This window comes from Canis lupus, chromosome 33, assembly GCF_048164855.1.
Source record: "Canis lupus baileyi chromosome 33, mCanLup2.hap1, whole genome shotgun sequence".
In the NCBI taxonomy this organism is placed as follows: domain Eukaryota; kingdom Metazoa; phylum Chordata; class Mammalia; order Carnivora; family Canidae; genus Canis; species Canis lupus.
Genome location: NC_132870.1, coordinates 4,618,215 through 4,636,904, shown reverse-complemented (window position 1 = coordinate 4,636,904; position 18,690 = coordinate 4,618,215). Strand labels below are relative to the sequence as shown.

Genomic DNA, 18,690 nt, shown 5'->3' with positions numbered 1-18,690 from the left:
CTCTCTGATTGTTCCCTTTTCACACCAGTTTATTATTTTACTTATTAATTTCATTGATACTAAAATGTCTCTGAGATAGAAAATTGGCATTATTGGGATGCCTGGGTGGCTCAGTAGTTGAGCATCTGCCTTTGGCTCAGGGCATGATTCCGAGATCCCGGATCGAGTCCCACATTGGGCTCCTCACAGGAAGCCTGCTTCTCCCTCTGCCTATGTCTCTGCCTCTCTCTGTTTCTCATGAATAAATAAATAAATAATTTTTTAAAAAAAGAAAATTGGCATTATTTAAAGTTCTCTCTGGGATTTAAATGTTTTGTTTCATCTGACATGAATTATCCTCCTTTAATGGATACCCTCCATAGTTGTAAGGTCTAGTCCCCTAACTGGACTCTCCTCTGAACAGATGAACTGTGGAAGTTGTGTGTAGAAGAGCAGAATATAGCAATGTACAGACTTCACTTGAGGATATGTGGGCCTGAAGAAGGAAGGAGAGTTGGGATATATCCCACTCTCTCCAACCCAACTGCCAAAATAAGAGGGGCTTGGCATAAAGGAATGACTGTTTCCAGATTTTATTCTCCTCTTTAGGACTTCTAACAGTATTTAGTCACTCTGTGCTTACTTCTTATCTCTCAGGCCTCTTTATTCCCTCCAGGTCTTCTTATTAGGCATGTACTTCATTTTCTTGAGAGAACAGTTCTCTCATTCATTCTTGGGTTAAATACTGCGAGCACATATGCTATGTATAGGGTGTACTTCTGGTTTAGCTATGTAGAATTAACTTATTTAATCAAACACAAGTTCATTCTTGCCCTTTGTATTATTATTATTGACTCTGACATTTCTCTAAATCTGTTTTATTCATTTTGGCCTATGTTTTCTCTATCTTGTCAGTCTGACACTATCTGCTTTCTAACTTACCAAAAATTTGCACAATTTCTGCCCCCCTAGAGTAGCATCATTTCTTGTTTCCTAGTGCTTTTAATGATTTATTTTCTTTCATATTGACATAGAAAATAGGTAGACAGATGATGGAAAATTAGGGAGGAGAGGAGAGGAGAGGAGAGGAGAGGAGAGGAGAGGAGAGGAGAGGAGAGGAGAGGAGAGGAGAGGAGAGGAGAGGAGAGGAGAGGGAAGGGGGAGAGGATGGTTAGGTATATCCAGGGATCTACAAGTCTGCTGTGTCGCTTTAATTCTAGCCATACTTTTCTCTTTTTTTAATGTACTAAAAAATCCCTCTTTCCTCTATTTATATACCAAAACAAGCCATTCTCCCAGTGGAAGATTTGAATGATAAGCTACAAAGTGTCTGTTGAATTTAGTGACACATCCTTCATTTGTCACTATAGAAAAAAACAATTTCTATTGAATGATGAAGATGGCAACCAGCTTGCAGTGGGTTGAAAAGTGGAAGATGAGGAAATGAACACAATGATTAGTTTATGATTCATTCAAGAATAATAACTATAAGAAGGAATAAAATACAGATATGGTAGGGCAAGATAGAACTCAATGAGCTCAGAAACGGACTCGAATTAAAGGTGAAAGGAGCTAATCAGTACAGACAGTTCCCTAAAAGCATAAAAGGGAAGGGTGCAGAATGCAGGTAAATATCACCAATCAAGGGTATTAGCTGCAAACAGCAGAACTTACTGTCACCAGTACAAACCTAAAAAGAAACTATTAAAATATGAGAGCCCCCAAATCCCCCGAAAGTTGAGTTAAGCCTACAGAGCCAGAAACAACACTCAAAGCTACAGGAACTGTTTCAGCAAATGCTCCACTGTTGCCACTACTGAAAACAGATACTGTGACTCACCATTTGACTGAGGACATTAAACCCCAGAGCTTCTGCCACGGCATCAACTAAAGCGAAAAGCCTGCACCACCCATTCAATACCAAATGGATTCCACATGGTGCTTTCTTCTTCATGTTACTCTTCTCTAAAGAGCAGTCTCATGCAAGTGTGTGTCATTGGCAGTGCCAACATACCTGCAAAGATAACACCAGAAGCAACGGAAGCGAAAAAGTTAGTTTCCATCTCCACCTTAGGAAGGTGGGACTTAGAGTTTCTCAAAAACCTTATAATGATAATGAGGGTTCAAAATGAGGACATACTCAGGAAGCAGACAGACAGACAATACACATGGTAGAGTCTATTAAGAGGAGGTAAGAAAGAGTGGATGCACAGAAATTAAAGTAGTTTTATAAGTTTTATGCTGGAAAACTGAAGAGGGTTTCAGCTCTTGAACCTTTGTTGACTTTGAGGGTCAACAAAGTCATCTAAGAGTCAAAAGTCTGAAGAAAGTAGAGAAGGTATTTTAAAAAAACAAGTTATGAAACAAACCAACAAGAAATATCAAGAGGCAACTCACAGAAGAAATGAAAATGGACAGGAAACATATAAAGATGATCAACCACACTAAAAATAAGAGAATTTAAAATTAAAACAATGAGTTTTTTCTACCTATGATATTGGCAAAAAATGAAAGGGTTGACAATATCAAGTACTCGTGATGGCCTGAGGAAAAAGATGACTCATACATTGCTGGTGGGAGAGTAAATGACTACTCAAGAGGGCACTTCAACCATCTCCATTATGACCCACCAATTCCACTTTTTGATAGATTTACACCTGCACATAAAGAGGATGTACCAAAGATGCTCATTTCACTGTTGTTCATGATACTGTATAATGAAAACAAAGTTCTAAAGAACCAACCTAAGTAACAAATTCAATGCAGCAATTTATAAAGAATAGGGAGATCTATATAGAGTGACATTAAAAGATCTCCAAGACTTAATGTCAATTTTTTAGGTTACAGAGATATAAAAATTACCCTTTAAGTAGAAAATAACAAAGAACGGTATACGTATTTACATATAATAAAAATATATATAATTTTTTGAAGACTATTCATATAAATACAAGAGGAAGGATATTGGGTTGAAGTACAACACTTGCTGCTGCAGCGTGGCTCAGAACCACAACAAATACTCATCATCTCCTACCTCCACCATCTATGCTGGATTTCCCTCACATTGAACTAATACCGCTGCTAAGCGTCAGTAGCATAACTTGTGGTATGAACAAGACCTCATTCTGGAGAAGTCATCATTCCCTTTTTAAGCCCTGGTTGCTACACTGGTCCATTTACCACCACAAGAGGCATCCAAGTGAATCACCAGACTCTCAAACACATTCTTTCATTATTTATTGTAATACAGCCCTAACCTTCCTGACAGTTGGGGTCCATTACTCTTGCCAAAATAATGACTGTCTTCTTGCCTCCAGATTCCTAGACAAGGAGCCTAAAGATCCCAAGCAGGAGTTGTAACTTAAAATTCAGTGGGACTCTCACTAAGTCACCTGATGGGAGTATTTCCTGATTTGGTATTGTAAATAGCACTCCAATCAGTCGTTAAGGGTTATCTTAGAACTTCTTGCTTGCTGTCCCTTGATCTGTAGCAGAACTAATATGTTCTTTGAGATCTGTAGACCACTAGCCTTGAGGCGTGAAAGATCAAATTCTCCCAGAAAATAAGGCCTGACTACATCAGAAAACAGCTGCTATGGATGCCAGCAAGTCTATTTAGGGTCATGCTGTCAAACGACTTACTGCCTGGGCACCTATTCCTCTGCACACAACCTCCCTCCCTTTTCTGACATTTTCCCCTTTAAAGCCCTCTGGCTTTGCCAGGAAGATGAAGATGGCCTTTGAGACATTTGTCCATGTTCCCAGGTTGTTGACTTTCCACAAGGGACCTTTCATTTCCCACCATCAGTTGTCTCTCAAGTATTGGTTTTTCTAGTGGCGAGCAGCTAAATTGTAGTTTAGAATTTGTTCTCTTCCAGTGAGAGTACCAGGACAATTAACCCTATAGAGCCACAGTGAAGAAAGGAAAACAAATTCCCCAAGTTGGTCATTGGGAATGATGGTAAGATGCTTTATCCTATTAGTTCCCAGATCAAGGAAACAAACCTAAACGCAAAGGTCTTTAATTCAAAGTATTAAATGGCACTCCATCCCCTTAAACTATCATCCACAAATTGGCACTTCAGTTGTGCTTTCAGCAACTCATTCCAATGATCCATTTGCTGGCAGCTCTGAATGTTTCAGAATATATTATGAGATATGAATCACATAGATAGGTTCTTATTCCCACAGCTCCTTTGTTTTAAAATAGGTCCTTGGTCTGACACAATGTTATGTGGAACCCTGTGCCTGTGAATCAAATATTCCATAAGCCCCCATCCATAGATTCAATGCAATTTCTATCAAGATTCCAATGGCAATTTTTTTACAGAAGTAGAAAAAAAATCCTAAAATTTGTATGGAATCACAAAAGGCCCCAGATAGCTAAAACAAGCCTGAGAAAGAACAATAAAGTGGGAAGCATCACACTTCCTGATTTCAAGCTATATTTTAAAGCCATGGCAATCAAAAAAGAATGGTACTGGCACAAAAGCAGGCACAGAGATCAATAGAATAGTATTGAGAAACCAGAAATAAACCCATTCATACACAGTAAATTATTATTTGACAAGGGAGCCACGAATACTCAATGGCAAAGATAATCTCTTCAGGGGATCCCTGGGTGGCTCAGTGGTTTGGCGCCTGCCTTCGGCCCGGGGCGTGGTCCTGGGGTCCTGGGATCGAGTCCCACGCTGGGCTCCCTGTGTGGGGCCTGCTTCTCCCTCTGCCTGTGTCTCTGCCTCTGTCTCTGTGTCTTTCATGAATAAATAAATAAAATCTTAAAAAAAAAGATAATCTCTTCAATAAATGGCATTGGGAAATTGGATATTCATATGTAAAAGAATGAAATTAGCTCAAAATTAACTCAAAATGAGTTAAAGACTTAAATGTAAGACCATAAATGATAAAACTCCTAGTGGAAAACATAAGGAAAAAGTTCCTTGATATAAGTCTCAGGCACAATTTTTGGGATACGGCACCTAAAGCATAAACAACAAAATAAATAATAAGTAAAAGATACATCAAAATGAAAGCTTCTGCACAGTGAAAGAAACAATCAACAAAATGAAAAGGCAAGCTATGGAATGAGACAAAGTATTTGCAAATCCTATACCTGATAAGGGGTTAATGCTCAAAATACACAAAGAATTCATACAACTCAATAGCAGAAGAATAAATAATCCAATTTTTTAAATGCACAAAAGACCTGAATAGACATTTTCCAAAGAAGGTATTCAAATGGCCAACAGATACATGAAAGGAGGCTCAACATCACTCATCATCAGGGAAATGCAAATCAAAACTACGATGAGATATCATCTCACACCTGTTAGAATGACTATCATCAAAATGACAAGAGATAACAAATACTGGTGAAGATGTGGAAAAAAGGGAACCCTTGTCATTGTTAGTGGGAATGTAAACTGGTACAGGTACTATGGAAAACTGTGAAAGTTTTTCAAAAAAATGTAAAATACAACTGCCACATGATCCAGCAATTCCACTTTTGAGTATATATATGTGAAGGAAACAAAATCACTCTGCCAAGGAGATATCCACACCCCATATTCATTGCAGCATCATTTATAATAGCCAAGAAATAGGAAAAACCTAAGTGTCCATCAACAGGTCAATGGATAAAGGTAAGTGGATAAAGAAAATATGTCATGTATTAGAATACCATTCAGCCAAAAACAGATGGAAATCCTGCTATTTGAGACAACATGCATGGACCTTGAAGGCATTTTCCTAAGTGAAGTATGTCAGAGAAAGACAAATACTTCATGATACCAATTATATATGGAATCTAAAAACAAAACAAAACTCATAAAGAGATCTGATATATAGTTACCAGAGGAGAGATGTGGGAGAATCGGATGAAATAAATCAAAAGGTACAAACTTCCAGTTATAAGAGAAACAAGTACTGGGGAGGTACTATACAATATTTTAACTATAATAAATATTGCTGCATGGCACATTTAAATGTTTCTAAGAGAGTAGATCCTAAGAATTTCATCACACACACACACACAAAAAAAAACATTTTTTTCTTGTATCTATATGAAATGATGGGATGTTAACTTATTGGGATAACCATTCTGCAATAGATGTCAATAAGTCATAATGCTGTACATCTTAAACATATAGTGGTATACCTATACCAATATACAATTATAATATACAATTATATCTCAGGACAACTGAAAGGAAAAAAATATTCCATAAGGCCTTAGATAGTATAGCTGGCATGTGTCTGTACACAGAAAAGGTCAACCCATTTCTACCATATATGTCTCTTCCTACCAAATTGAACTGTTGGCCCTTCCAAAATGGAAGGAGTCCAACATAGCCAATTTTCCACCAAGTGGTTGGTTGGTCACCTTGAGAAATGGTGCTCTATCACAGGATTGGCCTTGATTGCTGACAGGCTGGACACTCAGAGTTAGCAGGAGCTAGATCAGCCTTGGTAAGTGGGAGCACATGCTAGGGGACTGCTGCATCGCCCCATCTCTGCTACTATAGGCCCTTCTTCCATGTGCCCATCATGCCAACACTAAGGTAGTAAATGAAAGAGGCTGGCTGACTGCAACTGGATATGTCTTTGTGTCTACCTGGTTGTTTATGCCTCTTCTATGGTAGGCACATTGTAACCGCTTCCACATGTGCAACCACATTTGTTTCTGGCATTTACTAGTACCTGTCTGTCCTTATATAGTCTAACTTTGTGCCACATCTCTGTTCACAGAAAGTAGATGACCGCTGAAAAGATATTGCCTTACCATAATTTTTAAAGACCACACCTAGATGACGCTATAGTGCAGCTACAGTCCATTTTCAGCTTGCACCCACATTCCAAATGTCTCATTTACACACCAAACTCAGACTTCCTTCCTCTTGTAGCCAGTTATAAGAAAGTCTCCACATAGCCACATATATAAGCTGCAAAAAAAAAGGTGCATTTCCAATAGCTGTGAAAACCTGGGATCTAGACTCCTGCTTATGCAGCTGGCACACCTGCTTTGTTCCCACTCATGCTCTATCCCAGATGCGCTACACCTCCATCTAATAATTTTTGCTGGGCCTGCCTGGCCTTATGACTTGGTGGATCTGAAAGAACTCAGCTCATTATGGGCAGCTCCAAGTGCATGGCCCCTTGTTGATTCCATGGCCAGCTGCTCTATTTTTATCAGAACCCAGCAGTATGCCAGAAGTTTCTGGTATGTAATTCTCTTTCTTATGGACATATAATTCTCCTCTGCATATGTGGACCTGCACTCAGTCTCTCCTGATCCCCTGCTTGCTGGCTATGATGCACTGCTTTACATTAATGCTGTTGCTATATCGTGTCCCTTTCCTATAACAAACTATAGATTTGTAAACATTGTCATTTTGGGTTCTGTGAGTCTTTTGTCAATTAAAGACTGCTCAACCATCACTGCTAGTGCTAAAACCGAGAAAGTCAAATACTGAAAACAGATTATTTACTGATAAATGTTGCTGAGGTTTTTCAACAAAACTACCACTTTGATTAATATACCATTCAATTGTAAAGACTTCTCTTATAGTTGTTTGGTTAATCAGTAGCTTTTGGTTTTGTTTTTGTTTTTGTTTTTTAATCAGTAGCTTTTGAAAAAATTTTTTATTGTAAAATAAAACATAGATACAGAAGCCCATACAAAAGATGTGACAAACAGAATTTAATGTTATTATAACATACACCCTTGTAACCACCATTCCAGTCAAGAAATAAAATTTGCTAGGCATCTCAGGAGCTCCTCCATATAGCCCTTCCTAACTACTACTGTTTTTCCCCTAAAAGTAGCCACTCTTCTGACTTTTATAATAATCACTTCTTTGCATTTCTTTATAGTTTTATCGGCCAAGTGTGTATCCCTAGATACCAGTTTAGTCCTGCCTACCTTTTAAAATTTCATGTTTCTTCTAAATTTCTCTTAATTTACATCTACCCTCCCCCCAATCCCTTTCCTATGTAAGGAAGAATATGTGTGGTCTGATCTATAGTTTCCTACCATCTGGTTTTGCTGATTGTATACTCATGGTGTAGTTCAATGTGTTTCTTTGTCTTCTCTATGTCCTGAAAGGCAGCTGGATACAGAAACTTGATCAGATTTAGGTTTGAGGTCTTTAGCAAGGTTATTAATGGTATTTTGCTTTTTACACACCGATGTCAAGCTTTCTCCTTTTGTGACATTAGTAGCTGTGAATCCTCAATGTTACCAATCCCTATATTGACATCATCTTAATTTTTTTCTAGTGTTCTTTCTATAACACATTAATTAGGAAGGACCTATTATTAAACTGGGTTATTGCATATTGATAACAAATTTGTATCCTTTATATCTGAAAGTCGGATTTGCAGGGTATAAAATCGCTATATCATTGGTTCATATTCTCTTCCCTTGAGCATCTTAAATAAGTAATTCTAATTTGTTTAGCATAAAATATATTTAAAAATCTGATAATTTAATTTCTTTTAACCTATAAGTCACATGCTATTTATATCTTAAAGTCCAAATGACTTTTTGTCTTTTTCTTTAAAGTTCATATAATTTTACTAGATATATCATGGTAATACCTGTTTAAATTCTCAGGTACAGAGTGTATTCCTCCAATATGTCATTTTGAATCTTTTTTATTGTTTATTTCAAGAAAATTCTGAATTATACTTTCTAGGATTTCTTCTGTTCCTTTGCCCTCATTTACTTCTTCGGGGACTCCTATTATCTATATGCCACACGTTTTTTTCTACCTTCAATAATTGTCAATTTTGCTTGAATTCTTTATCTCTTATTTTTTTATTTAAAATTCTCCTCCTTGGGCAGCCCCGGTGGCGCAGCGGTTTAGCGCTGCCTGCAGCCCTAAAGTGTGAGTGTGATCCTGGAGACCCAGGATCGAGTCCCACATCAGGCTGCCTGCATGGAGCCATGGAGCCTGCTTCTCCCTCTGCCTGTGTCTCTGCCTCCCTCTCTCTCTCTCTCTCTCTCTCTCTCTCTCATGAATGAATACATAAAATATTTAATAAAAAATAAATAAATAAAAAATAAAATTCTCCTCCTGTTAATCATCTATGTCTTTGGGAAATCATCTACTCTGTTTATCCATTCTCATGTTCCTTCTAGTTAGTTTTTATTTCTAAAGATTTTTTTTTTGTTCCTAATTACTTCCTGAATTCTGTTCCCTCATTTCTGAACACTTTCATGTGTGTATCATTGTCTTAATGTCTTTTAGTTTGTACTCAAAAAGAAGGTCATGGTTTTGTTAGGGAGATAGGGATGCTATTTTGCTCCTTACCCTCTTCTATCTTATAAATTTGAATGGGCTTCAACCTCAATGCTTTTCTATGGCTCGTGTTTGGTTCTCCTGGGCATTTAGAAGAAACTGTGGCTTATAGAACTTCCCTCTTATTTTATATCCATATGGTGTTCAAAGCTTTGGCACTTGCTTTCTATTTTTTTTTTTCTTTTTCTATCCTGTTATCTTCTCTTTCTCTTTCAAATTTTGTCTCTACTATCCCCATCCATCTCAATGTTGATTCCACTCCTAACAGTGTGGAGCACTTCCCAGCTATGGAAGGTAGTTTCAAGAGTTACTGGCTATTTGGCTATAGCTCCTTCAGAGCTCGCCTAGGAACCTACATACTCAAGAATGGCCAAAACCCTCCCACTTCCAGCTGCTGTTTTCAAAGCGGACCATTCCACTACCACTGAATAGCTAGCTGATGACTACTTTGCTGTTTCTTGTTTAGAGGTGCTTTAGACGGCCCATTGTCTTCTCTGCTTTTCAACTACATGGATGCCAATACCTTTTCAATGTTATGGCTATGGATGATTTCTCCCCATCTGCTTTAAGGCTGGGGTTCATAGAAATAACTCTCACCTAGCTTTGTTAAATGTTATTCAAGTGTTTTTGGTTTTGCTTACCCAACTGCTCTTGGCCTGTGGATCATCCCATTCTCCCTGTATCCTCCTACTTTTCTCAACCCCCTTATCATTGTTCTTGTGAGCACCACCTCCATACTTACACCTTAAGTAATGGTTGTTCTCCGGCAGTTTGTCATAAGCCCCCTGCCTCATCTCATTTTCCACACTCTATTGGGAATCTTCCCTGCCTCCACTCTTATCTCTTCCAGCAGTAGCTTTTGAAGTCAATACAAGCACCAAATAAAAATGGAGCATACTTTAATTACAAAGAATACAGATTTTTAGGGCACTGTTTGAGACACAATTGAGACACTGAGGATGATACTAGGGTCACAGCATTTAAAATTTATCATTAGGATAAAGTTTCAGAAGTACTGTGGATATGGCATTCTGGATTCAGTTTCACTCCCTGATCATCAGAATTCATGTCCATGAAGAATTAGATATTTTACTTATAGATAAGTACCTCGGCATTCAAATTGGCAAAGAAGTCAAACTCTCCCTCTTCGCCGATGACATGATACTCTACATAGAAAACCCAAAAGCCTCCACCCCAAGATTGCTAGAACTCATACAGCAGTTTGGTAGCGTGGCAGGATATAAAATCAATACCTAGAAATCAGTGGCATTTCTATACACTAACAATGAGACTGAAGAAAGAGAAATTAAGGAGTCAATCCCATTTACAATTGCACCCAAAAGCATAAGATACCTAGGAATAAACCTAACCAAAGAGGTAAAGGATCTATACCCTAAAAACCATAGAACACTTCTGAAAGAAATTGAGGAAGACACAAAGAGATGGAAAAATATTCCATGCTCATAGACTGGAAGAATTAATATTGTGAAAATGTCAATGCTACCCAGGGCAATTTACACGTTTAATGCAATCCCTATCAAAATACCATGGACTTTCTTCAGAGAGTTAGAACAAATTATTTTAAGATTTGTGTGGAATCAGAAAAGACCCCGAATAGCCAGGGGAATTTTAAAAAAGAAAACCATATCTGGGGGCATCACAATGCCAGATTTCAGGTCGTACTACAAAGCTGTGGTCATCAAGACAGTGTGGGACTGGCACAAAAACAGACACATAGATCAATGGAACAGAATAGAGAATCCAGAAGTGGACCCTGAACTTTATGGTCAACTAATATTCGATAAAGGAGGAAAGACCATCCACTGGAAGAAAGACAGTCTCTTCAATAAATGGTGCTGGGAAAATTGGACATCCACATGCAGAAGAATGAAACTAGACCACTCTCTTTCACCAGACACAAAGATAAACTCAAAATGGATGAAAGATCTAAATTTGAGACAAGATTCCATCAAAATCCTAGAGGAGAACACAGGCAACACCCTTTTTGAACTCAGGCACAGTAACTTCTTGCAGGATACATCCACGAAGGAAAAAGAAACAAAAGCAAAAATGAACTATTGGGACTTCATCAAGATAAAAAGCTTTTGCACAGTGAAGGATACAGTCAACAAAACTCAAAGACAACCTACAGAATGGGAGAAGATATTTGCAAATGACGTACTGGATAAGGGGCTAGTTTCCAAGATCTATAAAGAATTTATTAAACTCAACACCAAAGAAACCAAACAATCCAATCATGAAATGGGCAAAAGACATGAACAGAAATCTCACAGAGGAAGACATAGACATGGCCAACATGCACATGAGAAAATGCTCGGCATCACTTGCCATCAGGGAAATAGAAATCAAAACCACAATGAGATACCACCTCACACCAGTGAGAATGGGAAAAATTAACAAGGCAGGAAGCCACAAATGTTGGAGAGGATGCGGAGAAAAGGGAACCCTCTTACACTGTTGGTGGGAATGTGAACTGGTGCAGCCACTCTGGAAAACTGTGTGGAGGTTCCTTGAAGAGTTAAAAATAGACCTGCCCTATGACCCAGCAATTGCACTGCTGGGGAGTTACCCCAAAGATACAGATGCAATGAAACACCGGGACACCTGCACACCCCGATGATTCTAGCAGCAATATCCACAATAGCCAAACTGTGGAAGGAGCCTCGGTGTCCATCGAAAGATGAATGGATAAAGAAGATGTGGTTTATGTATACAATGGAATATTACTCAGCCATTAGAAATGACAAATACCCACCATTTGCTTCAACGTGGATGGAACTGGAGGGTATTATGCTGAGTGAAGTAAGTCAATCGGAGAAGCACAAACATTGTATGTTCTCATTCATTGGGGGAATATAAATAATAGTGAGAGGGAATATAAGGGAAGGGAGAAGAAATGTGTGGGAAATATCAGAAAGGGAGACAGAACATAAAGACTCCTAACTCTGGGAAACGAACTAGGGGTGCTGGATGGGGAGGAGGGCGGGGGGTGGGGGTGAATGGGTTACGGGCACTGAGGGGGGCACTTGACGGGATGAGCACTGGGTGTTAATTCTCTATGTTGGCAAATTGAACACCAATAAAAAATAAATTTATTATTACAAAAATAAATAAATAAATAAAGATAAGTACCTCTATGTACCTACCGAAGGAAAAATGTAGAAGTCCTCTTAAGCAGAGAGAAATTAATTTATGCCAATTTTTCTCCTATTGAATCATCAAAAGACAACAGCTGATTCTGAAATGCATGAAATAATATATTTTATAGGGATCATCTACTCTGTACCTGATCCAATAAATACTGGGAAAATGCAATAAATACTGGTTGGTTATTAGGTGGCTTACTGTATAATAAATTGTGCTACTGGATTTTTCCTGAAATCTCACTTAATCAGTGTCTGCTACATAAGATTATGTCCAAAAGGTTTAGTTTGTGTGATTTCTATTTTCTAAATAATAGAAAGATAATCTCAAAATAAAACCCTGACATTGCTAGTCTCTACAAGTAATTTAGCCATGACTACAATGCATTAGTCAGGGAAATTTAGAAATAATTCTAAAAACATCCTTTGATTCCTTATCTGGAAAAAGCAATTCAATAGCCCTTTTGGTTCTCTACTGGCCACAGGCAACCACCAGTGAAATGAAGGGATAAATGTGTTTATTCAAAATGGAAAAACTACCAAGAAAGAATCTGTAAAATCACAGTGCGAAAAATTTTGCCAAAATTTTTTAAGTATTTTTATATCCATTTAATGATTGGTTTAATCAGTTTAAGGTAACACTAACTCCTAGAATAAAGGAGCTGTTATTTGAATTACTGTTATTTGGGTTAGCAGAGTTAAATCTAATTGCTGATACTGTTATAAATGTCATGGTTTATAGGTATCATCCAGTAAAATGAGCAAAGCACAGTAGACAGAGAATGAAGAGCCTCTTTTATTCTCCTTAACCTATCTTACCCCTCTCCAACTCATCAAATAGTTAACTGGTACAGGTCTTCATTTTTATTGCATACGTCCCTTCCTTCCTACTCTTATTTTAGAATATATGCTGCCAAAGTGAGCACCTTCCTTCCTAATCCTAATCATATATAAAAAAAAAAAATTGTGGTTAGTATATACGTATACTACCTGTACACTTACAGAGATTTAAGATGTTAAATGATAATACAGAAGTTAGGATCATCGTAGGCAAACTCAAAGAGATAATTAAAAAGAATAAAAGCACAATTTACAAAAATATCACAAGATTAATGGAAACCAGCATAGGATGATGTAATATTGTTGGGCTAGTAACAGTGGGAGGTCACTAACACCATTAGGCCCTAAAAGGAGATGGAGAGGAAACAGTTCCTAGAACAGAGAATGCTGCCAGCACCAGGAAAGAATGCTGTAGTTGATGGAATAAGGAGCTGGCCAAACCTAAGAAATGCAGCCACTTCCAAGCCACAACCAGTAGGAAGATGAGAGGTAATAAATTCTCTAACACCTCTCTTCCTGCCCTCTGATCTCATATTGGCTGAAACAAAGCCAAAGCCAAAGAAAAAGAGCCTGGTTAAAGACTGCAAAGGACAGCTTCTAGGAACACACATAAGGTGGAGAAGAATACAGAATGCAGCAAAGATAATATGGCCACTTTGTATGTGAGGCGTTGGTAATAACTTTTACTGAAATCAACTGAAAACTTATAGCCAGAGAATAATATTCTATATAACAGAAGAGTAACTGTAAGTTAATAAACACTTGGAAAATGTTTGCTGAATAAATAAAAGTTAGACTGAACTGCAAGTACAATTCTAAAATCAGATGACTAGAACTGATTCTTAAATTCCTAGAATCAAGGCACTATCTACTACAGTAGGCTCCCACCGAAGGTTTATTGATTAGATGGTTGGATGAATACATGGATGCCTAGATGGACAGATGGCTATAGAGATAACTCATAAATTTTTACACACATAACCTTGAATGTTATCTAATCCAGGCCCTTCAATATGCGGAGGAGGAAATGGAGTTTCAAACTGGTTAAAACACAATACAGAATTAGAACCCAAATCTTATGACTCTAGGCTCTTCTGACTAAAATTTGCCGTCTCTCATTTACCATTTAAAATTTGCTTCTTTCACATCAAAGTCAATTACTGATGACCAAAACACACATACACACAAACACACACAGTGTAAAAGAATCACCTCACGAAGTGTGATCCATAATCCATGGCACATATCTGCTGTAGCATCCATACTACTGAACCAATCCTGAAGAGTCCACTTGTCTCTAAGTGAGAAATGAACTTGCTTCCACAGGAAGTATTTGAGAATATAAGTCCCCAGAGCAAAGGACACTTAAAATTTTTCATTACCCAATCCAAAATATATATACTTGCGTTATTAATTAAACCTTTATCTTCTATGAAAGTACAGTAAGAGTAAGCTAAGCCAGACCAAATTTTAAGTAAATTTCCTTATAATTTCCCCAAATACAGCTACAATTTTCCATTGTAGAGACCTTTAAAGTTCTGATTGATGAAACAAAAAAGTATTAATTTCTCAGTCCTAATTAACATTAATATTTTTTTAATTCTTACATGTAGAACTCTACCTTAAAAAAAAATTGAAACCCTGCTTAATGATACTAGGCTTAAGCTTAACAATTTTTCACATGTGATATGAAGATAATAAACATCTTAATCAAATAAAATTATCTATATTTCATTGGTGTTTATTTAGACATGCAAATATGTGGATGCAAACATTGTTTAGTACCATTACCTTTCAATCTTCATTTTAGAGTCTTAGATGCGAGGCATTCATGACTTTAAACATACTAACTATATAAAATATCAAAAATCTTGTCTGATCAAAAATCAAAAGCTATGTTGTAAGTATCTCCTGGATGTATTTTTTTAACAGATAATTCCAGAAAGATCAAATTATTGTCCAAGGTCAGAACTTGTGAGTAGGAGCAGAATTAGATGCTTCTACTTCTTAAAAACTATATTCATATCTAGCACCGGCACCTGAATGTGTTTTGGAAAATAAGAACAAACCTTGCAATTCACATTCACATAAAATCATGCTTCACGTGATCTTTGGAGTCCAAAAATTTCAATGCACTAAATTGCAGAATTATGTTGCTACAGATACAGAGTTTGGGGAGTTGACTGCAGGATCCAAATCCTTCACAGACTCCACTGTGACTCGGCACCACACAGTGGCGTTCGCTCTGTGTGGCCTAAATAGGGAGGAGGCGATTTGGGGTTGTGTCTTGGCTCCAGGACGGTAGAATCCCCAGGGCAGTGCCCATTCCGTCGGCCTCGTCTGGCAATATCCCAGGGCTAGAGGGGTCCACGGTTCGCGTCCCGCCTCTCAGGACCCTGTGGCCTATTATCTTCCCGCCCATCCTGGTTCTCCTCACCGAGGACAAGAGCTCTCTGCCCCGCCCGCATCCCATCATCCCCGCATCAAACACACACCTGTAAAGAAGCAGGGAGGAAGACGGTTGCTGCGGGGAACACAGCAGGCAATCCCATGACGTCTAATTTTGCAGTACAGCAGGCTTTTTTTTTTTTTTTAAACTACCAACGTTAGTTTCAACTCTCTACTCCATCAATGCCAGGAATCTGCACGGCGACCTGTACTGCGCATCCGTAATTAAGGGGCGTTCTGAACCGACTAGGGTGGGGTGGAAGTCCACAAACCCAGATGCCCCATAAAACGGCAGGGACGCGCACCAGGTTGGTGCTGCCTCGCGCCCTGGAAGGATACGGTCTTCTGTGCTTTAACACAAATTGGCAAAGCAAAGAGAAACGGCGTGGCAGGCCTGCGTTACAGCCCAGGGCAGGGGCTCCGCAGGTCGTCGATGCGGTCTCCCCGCCCGCGGATGCCGAGGGTGCCCGTGTGTTCGCGCGCCGGCCTCCACGCGGGGCAGGAGTCCCGCACACTCGGAGGCCGCGCGGGGCGGAGGGGACCGGCGATTCCGCTCCGGCGCCGCGGGATGCGGGGCCCGACCTGGCCGGGGTCCACCGCCGGGGGGCGCTCACCGCACGCCGCGGGCGCCCGGGAGGGGCGTGAGAGAGGCCGGGGCGGCGTGAGGCCCGGGGGGGCGTGAGGGCCGGAGAGGGGCGTGAGGGCCGGGGGGGGGGCGTGACAGAGGCCGGGGGGGGGCGTGAGGGCCGGGGGGGGCGTGAGGGCCGGGCGGCGTGAGAGAGGCCGGGGGGGGGGGGGCGTGAGAGAGGCGGGGGGGGGGCGTGAGAGAGGCGGGGGGGGTGGCGTGAGGCCCGGGGGGGCGGGGCGTGAGGCCCGGGCGGCGTGACAGAGGCCAGGGGGGGCGTGAGGGCCGGGCGGGCGTGACAGAGGCCCGGGGGGGCGGGGCGTGAGGCCCGGGCGGGCGTGACAGAGGCCAGGGGGGCGTGAGGCCCGGGCGGCGTGACAGAGGCCCGGGGAGGGGGGCGGCGTGAGGCCCGGGGGTGGGGGGCGTGACGCCCGGGCGGCGTGACAGAGGCCCGGGGGGGCGTGAGGCCCGGGCGGCGTGAGGCCCGGGGAGGGGGGCGTGAGGCCCGGGGGGAGGCCTGAGGCCCGGGGGGGGGGGGGGGCCTGAGGCCCGGGGGGGCGGGGCGTGAGGCCCGGGGGGGGGGGCGGCGTGAGGCCCGGGGGTGGGGGGCGTGACGCCCGGGCGGCGTGACAGAGGCCCGGGGGTCGTGAAGCCCGGGGAGGGGCGTGAGGCCCGGGCGGTGAGGCCCGGGGAGGGGGGCGTGAGGCCCGGGGGGAGGCCTGAGGCCCGGGGGGGGGGGGGGCGGAGGCGGGGTCGCCGTGCGGCGCCGCGACCCTTACCTCCAGGTAGTACAGGTCCACCGTAGTGATCTGCGAGTCGAGGAAGTCTTCATAGGTGCTGAACTGAGTGACTATGTTGTCCACGGCCGTCAGGCCCTCGTCCGGATCCATCGCGGCGCCTCGGCCGAAGCGTCCCTAGCGACGCACGCGCGGGGGCCGGGCCGGACGTCCCACCCCTCGGTTTCTTCCCCTCGGCCGGACGGAACCGTGCGGAGCCTCGGCCGTCGGTCCCGCCCCGGGGTCTGGTCCGCAGTTTCAAGTTTCCCTCCAACTCCGGGGAACCCGCTCTCGAATTACCCGCCGCAAACTGGGGTCCGGCACCACTCAGCTGACTCGAACCCCGGCGGCGCGTGGAGTCACGTGGGAGATGCCCCTTGCAGGGCAAAATGAGAAATCCCGGGACTGCGCGGAGGCGCGGACATCGTTACTGATCTCGTTCTAAAACGGTCTTAATGCAGGACAAGAATACCAAGGCCGGCACTCGAGTAACTGAAGGTCTATTTTTGCAAGAAGCGTATCTCCTAGCAAGTCTGTGGAAATGATCCTGTATCCAAACACAGTAACAAAATATTTAATGACTAAATTATTTTAAAAAATGATATCTTAAAAAATTAAAAAATTAAAAAATTAAAAAAATTAAAAAATAAAAAATGATATCTTAAAGACAAATCATTGCTGATGTTTGGGTATGAGGAGGAATTTATTTCCAAATTAAAAGAACTCAGTGAAAATATCTTTGAAGACCTCTTTTGGCCCCAAGCGGTTGTTTTTTAGACTTCTGTTAAGTTTCAAAAAAAAGCACACAATAAAAGACTGCTTTTGTTGAAGCTACCTTTCTTAGAGGACAAAATATCTGGAAAATTAGAAAGTAAAGGTTTTTTAGCAAAGACTTTTACTTTAGAACAAAGTTTTGCATCTTTAAAACGGATTTAAAGTAATCCAGCGTCATAAATAAATAAATAAATAAATAACAAATAAATAAATAAATAAATAAATAAATAAGTAATAAAGTAATCCAGCGTGACAGCTGGCAAAACTTTTCAGATTTCATATTTAGATTTTAATATTTTACAAACCGTTTGCAAATTAACATATAGTACAATACTCAGCCTGTGGTAATTGCTCTTTAAGTACTTTTGAATTGATTTTGAAGATGTTCAGGGGTGTAAAAAAATTTTTTTTCCTTTAATGAAAATATCTGGTAAAATACTTGGCAGTCAGCTTTCCCAATTTGAAAAGCTCATCTCAAAAGTTAGGGTGTCACAAATGTACAAATTTTACGTGATACAGACACAATAATCTCTCAGTTCACTGACTTGTTTTTTGATTAATGAAAATATCCTGAAGTATTTTAAAAGGCATTTAGACTTTTTAATGCAATTTATTTTAAAAGGTTAACACAGGAGAAGGGTGGAAGGGCAGTGGGAGAGAGAAGCAGACTCCATAGGACCCCGGGATCATGACCTGAGCCGAAGGCAGATGCTTAACCAACTGAGCCACTCACGTGCCCCTTTTAATGCAATTTAATCATTGATTTCAGAAGAACAGAAAGG

General features: G+C 40.9%; 1 protein-coding gene across 19 annotated transcripts in view; it reads right to left on the bottom strand.

The window, feature by feature from the left end:
• CFAP299 (cilia and flagella associated protein 299) overlaps positions 1-17,551 on the bottom strand; it is a 628,121-nt gene extending 610,570 nt beyond the window's left edge. For 2 of the 19 annotated variants that reach the window (XR_012023431.1, XM_072810645.1), the window contains exons 1-2: positions 15,781-16,364; positions 1,820-1,993 (exon numbers count right to left, since the gene is read on the bottom strand). Coding sequence is in view for 16 of the 19 variants with exons in the window: in XM_072810645.1 (XP_072666746.1) it covers positions 1,820-1,933 (114 nt within the window). In the remaining 3 variants the exon portion in view is untranslated. Of the gene's footprint in view, positions 1-1,819; positions 1,994-15,780; positions 16,369-17,137 lie in introns of those variants that run through there. The other 17 variants (XM_072810647.1, XM_072810648.1, XM_072810632.1 and 14 more) reach the window with 16 other exon arrangements.
• Positions 17,552-18,690: the final 1,139 nt, after the last annotated feature.